Consider the following 13932-nt stretch of genomic DNA (forward strand, 5'->3'; position numbering starts at 1 on the left):
GGACCATCCATTCTGTCCTAGAATGATACAATCCTGGAGATGGAGGGGCCCCCAAGGGCCATCCAGTCTAGCCCTCTGCCACCATGCAGGGAGACACAATGCGAGTCCAACCAACAAAGGACCATCCAGTCTGTCCTAAAATGATAGGATCCTGGAGTTAGAAGGGACCCCAAGGGCCATCCAGTCAAGCCCTCAGGGAGACACAATCTCAGCCCACCCAACAGAGGGCCATCCAGACTGTCCTAGAATGAAACAATCCTGGAGTTGGAAGGGACCCCAAGGGCCATTCAGTCTAACCCTCTGCCACTTTGCAGGGAGACAACATCCGAGCCCTCCCAACAGAGGGCCATGCAGACTGTCCTAGAATGATACAGTCCTGGAGTTGGAAGGGACCCCAAGGGCCATCCAGTCTAGCAGAGAGACACCACCCGAGCCCTCCCAACAAAGGACCATCCATTCTGTCCTAGAATGATACAATCCTGGAGATGGAGGGGACCCCAAGGGTCATCCAGTCTAGCCATCTCTCACTATGCAGGGAGACACAATCTGAGCCCACCCAACAGAGGGCCATCCAGACTGTCCTAAAATGATAGGATCCTGGAGTTGGAAGGGACCCCAAGGGCCATCCAGTCTAGCCCTCTGCCACTATGCAGGGAGACAACATCCGAGCCCTCCCAACAGAGGGCCATCCAGACTGTCCTAGAATGATACAATCCTGGAGTTGGAAGGGACCCTAAGGGCCATCCAGTCTAGCCCTCTGCCACTATGCAGGGAGACAACATCCAAACCCTCCCAACAGAGGGCCATCCAGACTGTCGTAGAATCATACAATCCTGGAGTTGGAAGGGACCCCAAGGGCCATCCAGTCTAGCCCTCTGCCACTATGCAGGGAGACACCATCCGAGCCCTCCCAACAGAGGGCCATACAGACTGTCCTAGAATGATGCAATCCTGGAGTTGGAAGGGACCTCAAGGGCCATCCAATATAGCCCTCTGCCACTATGCAGAGAGACAACATCCGAGCCCTCCCAACAGAGAGCCATACAGACTGTCCTAGAATGATACAGTCCTGGAGTTGGAAGGGACCCAAGGGCCATTCAGTCTAACCCTTTGCCACTATGCAAGGAGACACAATCTGAGCCCACCCAACAGGGGGCCAACCAGACTGTCCTAGAATGATGCAATCTTGGAGTTGGAAGGGACCCCAAGGGCCATCCAGTCTAGCCCTCTGCCACTATGCAGGGAGACAACATCCGAGCCCTCCCAACAGAGGGCCATACAGACTTTCCTAGAATGATATAATCCTGGAGTTGGAAGGGACCCCAAGGGCCATCCAATCTAGCCCTCTGCCACTATGCAGGGAGACAACATCTGAGCCCTCACAACAGAGGGCCATCCAAACTGTCGTAGAATGATACAATCCTGGAGTTGGAAGGGACCTCAAGGGCCGTCCAGTCTCTGAAACACATCCAGAGGATAAGATTTCATTATTACTATCATTATTATATCATCCTAGATTTGGAAGGGACCCCCAGGGCCAGCCAGCCCAGCCAGTATTCAGGAAGACACGATCCAAGCCTCCCAACAAAGGACCATCCAGTCTATCATAGAATGATACAGTCCTAGAGCTGGAAGGAACTCTAAATCCAGCCCCCTTCCGCTATGCAGGGGGACACCATCCGAGCCCTCCTAACAGAGGACCATCCAGTCCGTCATAGAATGATACAATCCTGGAGTTTGAAGGGACCCCAAGGGCCATCCAGTCCAGTCCCTTTCCACTATGCACAAGGACACAATTTGGGGTCTCTCAATCCTAGAGTTGGAAGGGACTCCAAACCCCTTTCCACTGTGTAGAGAGACTTCATTCCAGCCCTCCCAAGGGCCATCCAGTCCAGCCCCCTTCCACAATGCAGGGGGGCACCATCCGAGCCCACCCAACAGAGGGCCATCCGGACTTTCCTAGAATGATACAATCCTAGAGTTGGAAGGGACCCCAAGGGCCACCCAGTTCAGCCCCCTTCCACTATGCAGGGAGGCACCATCCGAGCCCACCCAACAGAGGAACATCCGGACTATCATACAATGATATCATTATGCAGGGAGACACCATCCCAGCCCTCCCAACAAAGGGACATCCACACTGTCCTAGAATGATACAATCCTAGTTGGAAAGGGACCCCAAGGGCCATACAGTCCAACCCTCTTCCACTATGCAGGGAGGCACCATCTGAGCCCACCCAAAAGAGGGCCATCCAGACTGTCCTAGAATGATACAATCCTAGAGTTGGAAGGGACCCCAAGGGCCATCCAGTCCAGCCCTCTTCCACTATGCAGGGAGGCACCATCTGAGCCCACCCAAAAGAGGGCCATCCAGACTGTCCTAGAATGATACAATCCTAGAGTTGGAAGGGACCCCAAGGGCCATTCAGTCCAGCCCTCTTCCACTATGCAGGGAGGCACCATCTGAGCCCACCCAAAAGAGGGCCATCCAGACTGTCCTAGAATGATACAATCCTAGATTTGGAAGGGACCCCAAGGGCCATCCAGTCCAGCCCCCTTCCACAATGCAGGGGGGCACCATCCGAGCCCACCCAACAGAGGGCCATCCAGACTGTCCTAGAATGATACAATCCTAGAGTCGGAAGGGACCCCAAGGGCCACCCAGTTCAGCCCCCTTCCACTATGCAGGGAGGCACCATCCGAGCCCACCCAACAGAGGGACATCCGGACTATCATACAATGATATCATTATGCAGGGGGACACCATCCCAGCCCTCCCAACAAAGGGGCATCCACACTGTCCTAGAATGATACAATCCTAGTTGGAAAGGGACCCCAAGGGCCATCCAGTCCAGCCCCCTTCCACTATGCAGGGAGACACAATCCGCACTCACCCAACAGAGGGACACCCAGTCTTTCCTAGAATGATATAATCCTAGAGTGGGAAGGGACCCCCAGCCCAGCCCCCTTGTGCTATGAAGGGTGACACCATTCAAGCCATTTCAACAAAAGACCATCCAGTCTGTCCTAGAATGATACAATCCTGCAGTTGGAACGGACCCCCAGGGCCATCCAGTCTAGCCCCCTTCCACTATGCAGGAAGACACAATCCTAGCTCACCTAACAAAGGACACCCAGACTGTCCTAGATTGAAAGAATCCTAGAGTTGGAAGGGACCCCAAGTCCAGTCCCCACTCCACTATGCAGGGAGATACAATCTGAGCCCACCCAACAGAGGGCCATCCTGATGGTCCTAGAATGATATAATCCTGGAATTGGAAGGGACCCCAAGGGTCATCCAGTCTAGCCCCCTTGCACTATGCAGGGAGACATCACCCAGCCCTTCCAACAGTGTGCCATTCAGCATCTACTTAAAGACATCCAGAGGATAAGATTTCATTATTACTATGATTATTATACCATCCCAGATTTGGAAGGGACCCCCAGGGCCATCTAGTCTAGCCACTATGCAGGGAGACACCATCTAAGCCCTCCTAACACAGGGTAATCCACACTGTCCTAGAATTATATCGCTCTAAAATTGGAAGGGACCAAAAGGGCCATTCAGTCCAGCCTCCTTCCACAATGCAGAAAGCCCCCTCCTCCTCCTCCAAGTTGTTGATAGTTTTTATTATACTGATACAATCCTAGAGTTGGAAGGGACCCCCAGGGCCATTCAGTCCAGCCCACTTCTATACAGAAAGTCACTAACCAATCCCCTCCAACAGAGGGCCACCCAGCCTCTGTTAAAAAAACAACAGAAAACTAAATCACTATTATTATTCTACCATCCTAAAGTTGGAGGAGACCTCGATGCCCATCCAGTCCAGTGCCCTTCTGCCAGGAAAGCCACAATTCGAGCCCTCCCAACAGAGAACCATTGAGACTATCCTAGAATGATTCAATCCTAAAGTTGGAAGGGACCCCCAAGGCCATCTTCCACTATGCAGGGAGACACCATCTGAGCCCTCCTAACAGAGGGCCATCCACACTGTCCGATAATGATACAATCCCAAAGTTGGGAGGGACCCCAGTGCCATCCAGTCCAACCCCCCCTCCACTACATAGCGAGAGACCATCCGAGCCCTCCTAACAGAGGGCCATCCACACTGTCCTAGAATGATACCATCCTAAAGTTGGAATGGACCCCAAGGGCCATCCAGCCCAGACCCCTTCCACTATGCAGGGAGACACAATCCAAGCCCTCCTAACAGAGGGCTATCCACGCTGTCTTAGAATGATACCACCCTAAAGTTGGAAGGGACCCTCAAGGGCCATCCCAGCCTCCTTTCATTATGCAGGAAGACTCAATAAAATTTCACCCGACAGCCATCCAGCCTCTACTAAGACCTCTAGAGAAGGAAACCCCATCATCATAATCATCATCAAAGTTGTTGATTATGGTTTTTATTATACTGATAAAATCCTAGAGTTGGAAGGATCCCCAAGGGTCATCCACTCCAGCCCTCTTCTGCTATGCAAGAAGGGTCGAGGTGAAAATTGAACTCAATAAAGATGCTAAGCTGCCTAGGAGTAGGCTATACCCCATGTCGGTGAAGGAGATGGAGGAGCTGAGGAAGTACATTGATAAGAACTTAGCACGAGGGTTCATAGTACCGTCTGAATCCCCATTGGGGGCCCCAGTGCTATTTAGGCACAAAAAGGACGGCTCGTTGAGGTTGTGTGTGGACTATAGGGGGCTGAACGCAGTAAGCACGACCAACAATTACCCATTGCCTCTTACCCATTGCCTCTAACCAAGTCGAGACTGTCACGGGTGTTTACATCGCCCAAACACTCCTGACAGATGGCTGTCCAGCTTCTGCTTAAACCCCTACATAGAAAGAGACTTGATCATTATTTTATTATTTTACCATCCTAGAGTTGGAAGAGACCCCTAGGCCATTCAGTCCAACCCTGACCATCAAAGTCCTTCTGACAGATGGCCATCCAGCCTCTGCTTTAAAAACCCCAGAGATGAAGACTCCCTCTTTAAAAATTATTATTATTATTATTATTATTATTATCACATTTTAGAGTGGGAGAGACCCCAAGGACCATCCAGCCCCTCCTTAAAAACCTCCAGAGAAAGTAACTTTATCATCATGATCATTATTATTATTAATTGTGATGATTATGATTTTTATTATACTGATACAATCCTAGAGTGGGAATGGGCCTCAAGGGCCATCCAGTCCAGCCCCTTCTATTCAGGAAGACACCATCCAAGCCTTCTTGGTAGATAACCATCCAGTGCCTGCTTAAACACCTACAAAGAAGGAGACTCTTTTATTTATTTATTACTAGCTTGGGTACCCGGTGGTGCCCGGGTTATTTGAGAAATGCATTGCTTGTTTTGGGGTGTTTTGGGGTGTTAGGTAATATCATTTAGTTAATTAGTAACATTATGTATTAGAAAAAAGACAGTCTTTGATTTTGTATTTTATTAATGCTTCCATTAGAAAAGAGGTAACGATGTGGGTGAACTACAGTTCCCAGAATCGTGGGTCAATCCTCCCCAAACCAGGCCTGTATGCACAGCTGGCCATGTTGGGTCAGTGTCAAGCGTGGACCCTATCCGTCATTGGCTGGGTTCAGTACTGTCTGAATAAGGGTGAATTACAACACCCATATGCCAAGTCAATCACTCCAAACCCTGCCAGTATTTACAGTTGGTCATGTTGGGTCTGTGTGCCAATTTTAGTCCAGATCCAATGTCGGATGAGTTCAGTGTTCTCTGGGTGCAGGTGGACTACAACTTCCAATTATCCAAGTCAATTCCCACAAATCCCTGCTGTATGCTCAGTTGGTCATGGGGCTTCTCTGTGGCAAGTTTGGTCCTGGTCCATTGTCGGGGGGGGGGGGGGGGGGTCACAGTTTCTCTGGATGCAAGTGAACTAAAACTCACGAGGGCAATCACCCCCAAACTCTTATGGCAGAAAGAGGTTGGACTGAATGGCCCTTGGAGGTCTCTTCCTACTTTAGGATTCTGTTGTTGTTGTTGTTGTTACTACTATTATTAAGCAGAGGCTGAAAGGCCATCTGTCAGGAGTATTTTGATTGTGCTTTTCTCTTATGGAAGACAGAGTTTGGATTGAATGGCCCTCGGAGGTCTCTTCCTACTTTAGGATTCTGTTGTTGTTGTTGTTATTATTATTATTATTATTATTATTATTATTATTAAACAGAGGCTGAATGGCCATCCATCAGGAGTATTTTGATTGTGTTTATCCCTTATGGCAGAACGGGGTCAGACTGAATGGCTCTTGGAGAAGTCTTCCTATTTTAGGATGCTATTGTTGTTGTTGTTGCTGCTATTATTATTATTATTATTATTATTATTATTATTAAGCAGAGGCTGAATGGGCATCTGTCAAGAGTGTTTTAATTGTGCTGTTCTTTTATGGCAGAAGGAGGTTGTACTTGGAAGTCTCTTCCTACCTTAGGATTCTATTATTATTATTATTATTATTATTATTATTATTATTAAGCAGAGGCTGAATGGCCATCTGTCAGGAATGTTTTGATTGTGCTTTTCACTTCTTGAAAAAAGAGGTAGGACTGGATGGCCCTTGTAGGTCTCTTCCTACTTTAGGATTCTATTATTGTTATCATTATTAAGCAAAGGTTGAATGGCCATCTGTCAGGAGTGTTTTGGTTGTGCTTTTCCCTTATGGCAGAAGGAGGTTGGACTGGATGGCCCTTGCAGGCATCTTCCTATTTTACTATTCTATATTATTATTATTACTATTATTAAGCAGAGGCTGAATGGCCATCTGTCAGGAGTCCTTTTCCCTTATTGCAGAAGGAGGTTGGACTGGATGGCCCCTGGAAGTCTCTTCATACTTTAGGATTCTATTATTATCATTATCATTATCATTATTATTAAGCAGAGGCTGAATGGCCATTTTTCAGGAGTGTTTTGATTGTGCTGTTCCCCTATTGCAGAAGGAGGTTTGACTGGATGGCCCTTGGAGGTCTCTTCCTATTTTAGGATTATTAAACAGAGGCTTAATGGCCATCTGTCAGGAGTGTTTTGAATGTGCTTTTCCCTTATGGCAGAAGGAGGTTGGATTGAATGGCCCTTGGAGGTATCTTCCTATTTTACTATTCTATATTACTATTACTACTACTACTACTACTACTACTACTATTAAGCAGAGGCTGAATGGCCATCTGCCAGGAATGTTTTTCCCTTACTGCAGAAGGAGGTTGGACTGGATGGCCCCTGGAGGTCTCTACATACTTTAAGATTCTATTATTATTATTATTATTATTATTATTATTATTAATATTATTATTATTATTATTATTATTAAGCAGATGCTGAATGGCAATCTGTCAGGAGTGTTTTGATTGTGCTTTCCCCTTATGGCAGAAGGATGGTGGACTGGATGGCCCTTGGAGGTCTCTTCCTACTTTAGGATTCTATTATTATTATCACTATACCTCAGAGGCTGAACGGCCATCTATCAGTAGTGTTTTGATTGTGCTTTTCCCTTATGGCAGAAGGAGGTTGGACTGGATGACCCTTGGAGGAGTCTTCCTATTTTAGTATTCTATATTATTATTATTATTATTATTATTATTATTATTATTATTACTATTACTGAATGGTCATCTGTCAGGAGTGCTTTTCACTTATTGCAGAAGGAGGTTGGATTGGATGGCCCTTGGAGGACTCTTCCTACTTTAGGATTCTATTATTATTATTATTATTATTATTATTATTATTATTATTATTAAGCAGAGGCTGAATGGCCACCTGTCAGGATGTTCCCTTATGGCAGAAGGAGGTTGGACTGGATGGCTCTTGGAAGTCTCTTCCTACTTTAGGATTCTATCATCATCATCATCATCATCACCATCATCATCATTATTATTATTAAGCAGAGGCTGAATGACCATTTGTCAGGAGTGTTTTGATTGTGCTGTTCCCATATGGCAGAAGGAGGTTTGACTGGGTGGCCCTTGGAGGTCTCTCCCTTTTTTAGGATTATTAAACAGAGACTTAATGGCCATCTGTCAGGAGTGTTTTGATTGTGCTTTTCCCTTATGGCAGAAGGAAGCTGGACAGAATGGCCCTTGGATGTCTCTTCCTGCTTTAGGATTATGTTGTTGTTGTTGTTTTTCACTTAGGCGATCTCTCCTAGTCTGAGGATGATGATCCTCCAAGTGTAGTGTCTTGCCGGTGGGTCCATAGGTGGCTGTGGAGACCTATTCTTGATCCGCATGTTCTTCTACACTAAGGACATAAATTTCCAGGTGGAAGGCATTTCCAGTCAGGATTGGCTTGACGCGCCTTCTTCTTAGCACATTTTCCCCTTTCACCCTCCATTCATGCTTTTTCAAATTCCACATCACTGCTGGTCACAGCTGACCTCCACTTAGAACACTCAAGGGGCCAGGGCTTCCCAGTTCTCGGTATCTATGCCACAGTTTTTAAGGTTGGCTTTAAGCCTATCTTTAAATCTCTTTTTCTATCCACTGACATTACCTTTCCCATTCTTGAGTTGGGATATAGTAACTGCTTTGGGAGACTGTGATTGGGTATTTAGACAACGTGGCCAGTCCAATGGAGTTGATGGCGTAGGTGCATCGCTTCAATGCTGGTGGTCTTTGCTTCTTCCAGCACGCTAACCTTTGTCCGCAATGCTGATGGAATGTTCCAGGCGTTGAGTGTGATGTCTGTAGACAGTCCACATTTTGCAGGCATATGGCAGGGTTGGGAGGACAACAGCTTTATAAGCAAGCACCTTGGACTCCTTACGGATGTCCTGATCTTCAAACACTCTCTGCTTCATTTCAAAAAATGCTGCACTCGCAGAGCTCAGGCGGTGTTGTATTTCAGTATCAATGTTAACTTTAGTGGAGAGGTGGCTGCCAAGGTAGCAGAAATGGTCAACATTTTCTAATGTTACTCCATTAAGCTATATCTCTGGTATTGCAAGAGGGATTGCCTAGTGACTGCTGGAAGAGCACTTTGGTTTTCTCGATGTTCAGTGATAGGCCAAGCTTCTTGTATGCTTCTGCAAAGGTGTTTAGAGTGGCTTGTAGGTCTTCTTCTGAATGCTCACAGACTACATTGTCATCAGCATATTGGAGTTCTATAATGGATGTTGTTGTGACCTTGGTTTTGGCTTTCAATCTGCTGAGGTTAAACAGCTTGCCATTTGTCTGATAGATTATTTCCACGCTGGTTTGGCACCTGATTCCACCTTAAATGAGTCACTTTGGGAGCCATTGCTATCCAAGACTGTTGCCATAATGTCATCATGGAGGAGCCACAGGATGTTCACAATTTTTTCAGGGCACCCGATTTTTTGAGGATAGTCCAGAGAGCATTGTGATTTACTGTATCAAATGCCTTTGCAAGGTCAGTGAATGCCATGTACAGAGGTTGAATTTGTTCCCTTCATTTTTCTTGGAGCTGTCGTGCAGTGAAGATCATGTCCACTGTTCCTCTGGAGGGGTGGAAGCTGTTCTGGGATTCTGGGAGGGTGTCTTCCGAAACAGGTAGAAAGCGGTTTGCAAGGATTCTTGTGAGCATTTTCCCAGTGGAGGTTAGAAGGAAGATACCTCGATAGTTTCTGCAGTCTGTTCTTTCCCCCTTTTTTTAAAAAGGGTGATGATGGTGGCATCTTTGAAATCTGCTGGGATTTTCTTGGTCACCCACACTTTTTCAATGTGCTGGTGGAGTTGTTGTGTCAGCTCAGGTCCACCCTCTTTAAAGATTTCAGCAGGGATCCCATCAGGTCCGCTGGTTTTGTTTGTTTGCTTGCTTGTTTGTTTGTTTGTTTATTTGTGTTGTTGTTGTTGTTGACTGATGGCATTGCTGACTTCCTCCAAACTAGGCAGAGCTGCATGCTTTTTCCTGGTTTGTTGTTGCGGGATTTGTGAGAGAACCTCTTCGGCCACGTTGGAGCTGTGATTCAGGAGGCTGTGGTAGTGGTCTTTCCAATGTAGTGCAATTGATTCTTTGTCTTTCAAAAGTTTGGTTCCATCTGATGAGCGTAGAGGGTGTAGGCCATGATTTCTTGGTCCAGAGATGATCTTTGTGGCTTTAAAAAAAATCCCTGAAGATCCTGGATGTCTGCCAGGTGTTGGAGTTCTTCAGTCTTTTTTGGCCACCAGATGGTCTTGAGTTCTCTGGTCCTTCTTTGGACCTCAGCTTTTGCACTAGAGTAGATCTTTTACTTAGCAGCGCAGTTGGTGTCTCTCTGCCATGTTTGGAAGGCTTTCCTTTTCTTATTAATTAACTGCTGGATCTCCTCGTAATTTTCATTAAACCAGTCTTGATCTTTTTTAGTTTGGTATCCAATGGTTTCTTCCCAGGCTGTGATGATGGAAGTCTTTCATTTATTCCAATGTTCCTCAATATTTTCAGGGTGTTTTATGGGTAGATGATCCTTTAGTATTGTCTGGAGAAGGGCTCTTTTGGAGGGTTCTTGGAGGGCTTAGGTGTTTATTTTTTGTCCTCGATGGATTGTCACCTTGTCATGGTGAGGGGGTTTGCATGTTCCAATGAACCTGCAGGCATAACCACCGGAGTCATGTACTCCAGGAGGGGCCACAGGGGAGGATCCATACCAAGAACAATTATTATTAAGCAGAAGCTGAATGGCCATCTGTCATGAGTGTTTTGATTGTGCTTTTCCCTTATGGCAGAAGGAGGTTGGACTGGCTGGCCCTTGGAGGACTCTCCCTACTTTAGAATTCTATTGTTGTTATTATTGTTATTATTATTATTATTATTATTATTATTATTATTATTATTATTATTTAGCAGAGGTGGAATGGCCATCCTTCAGGAGTGTTTTGATTGTGCTTTTCCCTTATGGCAGAAGGAGGTTGGGCTGGATGGCCCTTGGAGATCTCTTCCTACTTTAGGATTCTATTATTATCATTATCATTATTAAGCAGAGGCTTAATGGCCACCTGTCAGCAGTGTTTTGATTGTGCTTTTCCCATATGGCAGAAGGATGTTGGACTAGATGGCGCTTGGGGTTCTCTTCTACTTTAGGATTCTATTGTTTTTCTTGTTGTTGTTGTTATTATTTAGCAGAGGCTAAATGGCCATCCTTCAGGAGTGTTTTGATTGTGCTTTTCCCTTATGGCAGAAGGAGGTTGGACTGGAAGGCCCTTGGTGGTGTCTTCCTATTTTAGAATTCTATTATTGTCATTATTATTATTATTATTATTATTAATGGCCATCTGTCAGGAGTGTTTTGATTGTGCTTTTCCCTTATGGCAGAAGAAGGTTAAGAAGGTTGGACTGTTTGGTCCAGAGCTGTCATTCGTGTGTGTGTGTGGGGGGGGGGGGGGAATCTTTGGTCTGTGGAACTCAGATATGAATGGTTGAAGGTACCGCAAATCCCATCATCCGTTGTCCATACTCCCCCAAACATATATATATATATATTTATGATTTATCACTCTGCTTTAATTATGTTTAATTGGTATCAACAAAAATACATCCTGCATATCAGATATTTGCATTACAATTCATAGGTAAAGGTAAAGGTTTTCCTCTGACATCAAGTCCAGTCATGTCAGACTCTGGGGGTTGGTGCTCATCTCATTTTCTAAGCTGAAGAGCCGCCGTTGTCCGTAGACACTTCCAAGGTCACATGGCTGACATTACCGTCCCGCCGGAGCAGTACCTATTGATCTACTCACATTTGCATGTTTTCTGCCAGTGTAGACTGTTAGGTTGGCAGAAGCTGAGGTTAAGTGGGAGCTCATACCGCTCCCCAGATTCAAACCTGCAATCTTTTGGTCAGCAAGTTCAGCAGCTCAGCAGTTTAACCCACTGCGCCACCGGGGGCTGCTGCGTAAGAGTAGCAAAACAACAGTTTATGAAGTAGCAATTAATCAAATTTTATGGTTGGGGGTCACCACAACATGAGGAACTCTTATCAAGGGTTTGCTGCATTAAAAAGGTTGAGAAGCACTGGTGTAGTCTCCCAAAAGGGGGGGGGGGCAGGATTGCATTGATTCTAGAGTGCAGAACAGGCATGGGAAAACTCCCCCCCCCCCCCCAGGTGTTTTGGACTTCAACTCACACAATTCCTAACAGTGTCAGGCCCCTTCCTTTTTCCCCTCAGCCGCTTAAGCTGATGAAGGGGGAAAGAAATGGGTCCGAGGCAGTTAGGCAGCCGCAGGAAAGGACCCGAAGCAGTTACGCATCCTCAGGAAAGGGCCTGAGGCACTTAGGCATCCTTAGGAAAAGGTCTGAGGTAGTTAGGCATCCTCAGGAGAGGGCCTGAGGCAATTAGGCATCCCCAGGAAAGAGTCTGAGGTACTTAGGCATCCTCAGGTAAAAGCCTGTGGCAGTTAGGGATCCTCAGGAAAGAGTCTGAGATAGTTAGGCATCCTCAGGAAAGGGCCTGAGGCAGTTAGGCATCCCCAGCAAAGGGCCTGAGGCAGTTAGGCATCCCCAAAAAAGGGTCTGAGTCAGGCAGCCCCAGGAAAGGGCCCGGGGCAGTTAGGCAGCCTCAGGAAAGGGCCTGGGGCAGTTAGGCAGCCTCAGGAAAGGGCCTGGGGCAGTTAGGCAGCCTTAGGAAATGGCCTGAGGCAGTTAGGCAACCTCAGGAAAGGGCCTGAGGCAGTTATGCATCCTTAGGAAAGGGTGTCTGAGGTAGGCATCTTCAGGAGAGGGCCTGAGGCAGTTAGGCATCCCCGGGAAAGGGTCTGAGGCAGTTAGGCATCCCCAGGAAAGGGCCCGAGGCAGTTAGGCATCCCCACAAAAGGGTCTGAGGCAGGTAGGCATCTTCAAGAGAGGGCCTGAGGCAGTTAGGCATCCCCAGGAAAGGGTCTGAGGTACTTAGGCATCCTCAGGAAAGGACCTGGGGCAAGTAGGAACTGTGGGAGTTGAAATCCAAAACACCTGGAGGGCCGAAGTTTGCCCACGCCTGGTTCAGAGGTTCCCAACTGTATCCCACCGCCAGCATGGCCCTAACCGGTGTCTTGTCTTTCCTTGCAGGGCTTGGCTATGTCTCCCTTCGGCGGCCTGTTCCCCTACCCGTACAGCTACATGGCCGCCGCTGCCACCGCCGCCGCCGCAGCAGCTTCCTCCTCGTCGTCAACGTCGTCGCCCTCGTCGGGCGCCGGGAGCCCCGTCCACCGGCACCCGTTCCTCTCGGCGGTGCGTCCCCGCCTGCGCTACAGCCCCTACTCGCTCCCGGGGCCCCTGCCGGACAGCAGCGGCTTGCTGGCCCCCGCCTTGCCGGCGTCCTTGGGGCTGTTGGGGGAAGGCAAGGCCTTGGGGGTCCCGCCTTGCCCGGGGGGCCCCTCCGCCTTGGAGGCCGCCGCCTCCTCCGCCGCCTCCTCCTCCGGCTCCTCACTCTCCCTCTCGCCCAAAGCGGACAAGGAAGGCGCCAGCGAGCTCCAGAGCATCCAGCGCTTAGTCAGCGGCTTGGAAGCCAAGCAGGACCGAGAGAGGAGCGGGTCGCCTTAAGGCGGGAAGGAAAGAAGGAAGGAAGGAAAGGACCCCCCGCCCCCCAAAAGGAGAGAAAGAAGGCCGTATTCCTTTCTCACCTCTGTGGCCCCCTTTTGGCGTGAAAGGAAAGGGGGACCCCCTTGCAAGCTGCTATTTTTTTTAAAGGGGGGAGAGTTGGTAACCTCTAGAGGAGTGTATTGGGGCCCCACTAACCCCCCCCCTCCCTTTTTCACAATCCCTCTCTCAAAGGACTTTTGCCTTTTCCCTGTTTTGTTTTCAATCCAAAACCAAGACAATATACACATGTTTTCTTTTGAGGAAAAGAATTTTTGACTCTGATTTTCCTTTTTTTAAAAAAATAATGAAAAAATAGCAAAAACGTTTATCTTTGGTCCCATCCACACTGCCTTTATAATGCGGATTGAACTGCTTTCTATCCTCAGTATAGACCTGGCATAGGCAAACTTGGGACCTCCAGGTGTTTTGGACTT

At 47.6% G+C, this 13932-nt stretch overlaps 1 protein-coding gene across 2 annotated transcripts in view; it reads left to right on the forward strand.

The window, feature by feature from the left end:
* Positions 1-13549, forward strand: part of TBX3 (T-box transcription factor 3) — a 37557-nt gene extending 24008 nt beyond the window's left edge. For both annotated transcript variants that reach the window (XM_060785452.2, XM_060785454.2), the window contains exon 7: positions 12986-13549. In XM_060785452.2, coding sequence (XP_060641435.2) covers positions 12986-13459 — 474 coding nt within the window. In that variant the 3' untranslated portion in view covers positions 13460-13549. The remainder of the gene's footprint in view (positions 1-12985) is intronic.
* The last annotated feature ends 383 nt before the right edge of the window (positions 13550-13932 follow it).

The sequence above is a fragment of the Anolis sagrei genome, chromosome X (genome assembly GCF_037176765.1).
Source record: "Anolis sagrei isolate rAnoSag1 chromosome X, rAnoSag1.mat, whole genome shotgun sequence".
Lineage (NCBI taxonomy): Eukaryota > Metazoa > Chordata > Lepidosauria > Squamata > Dactyloidae > Anolis > Anolis sagrei.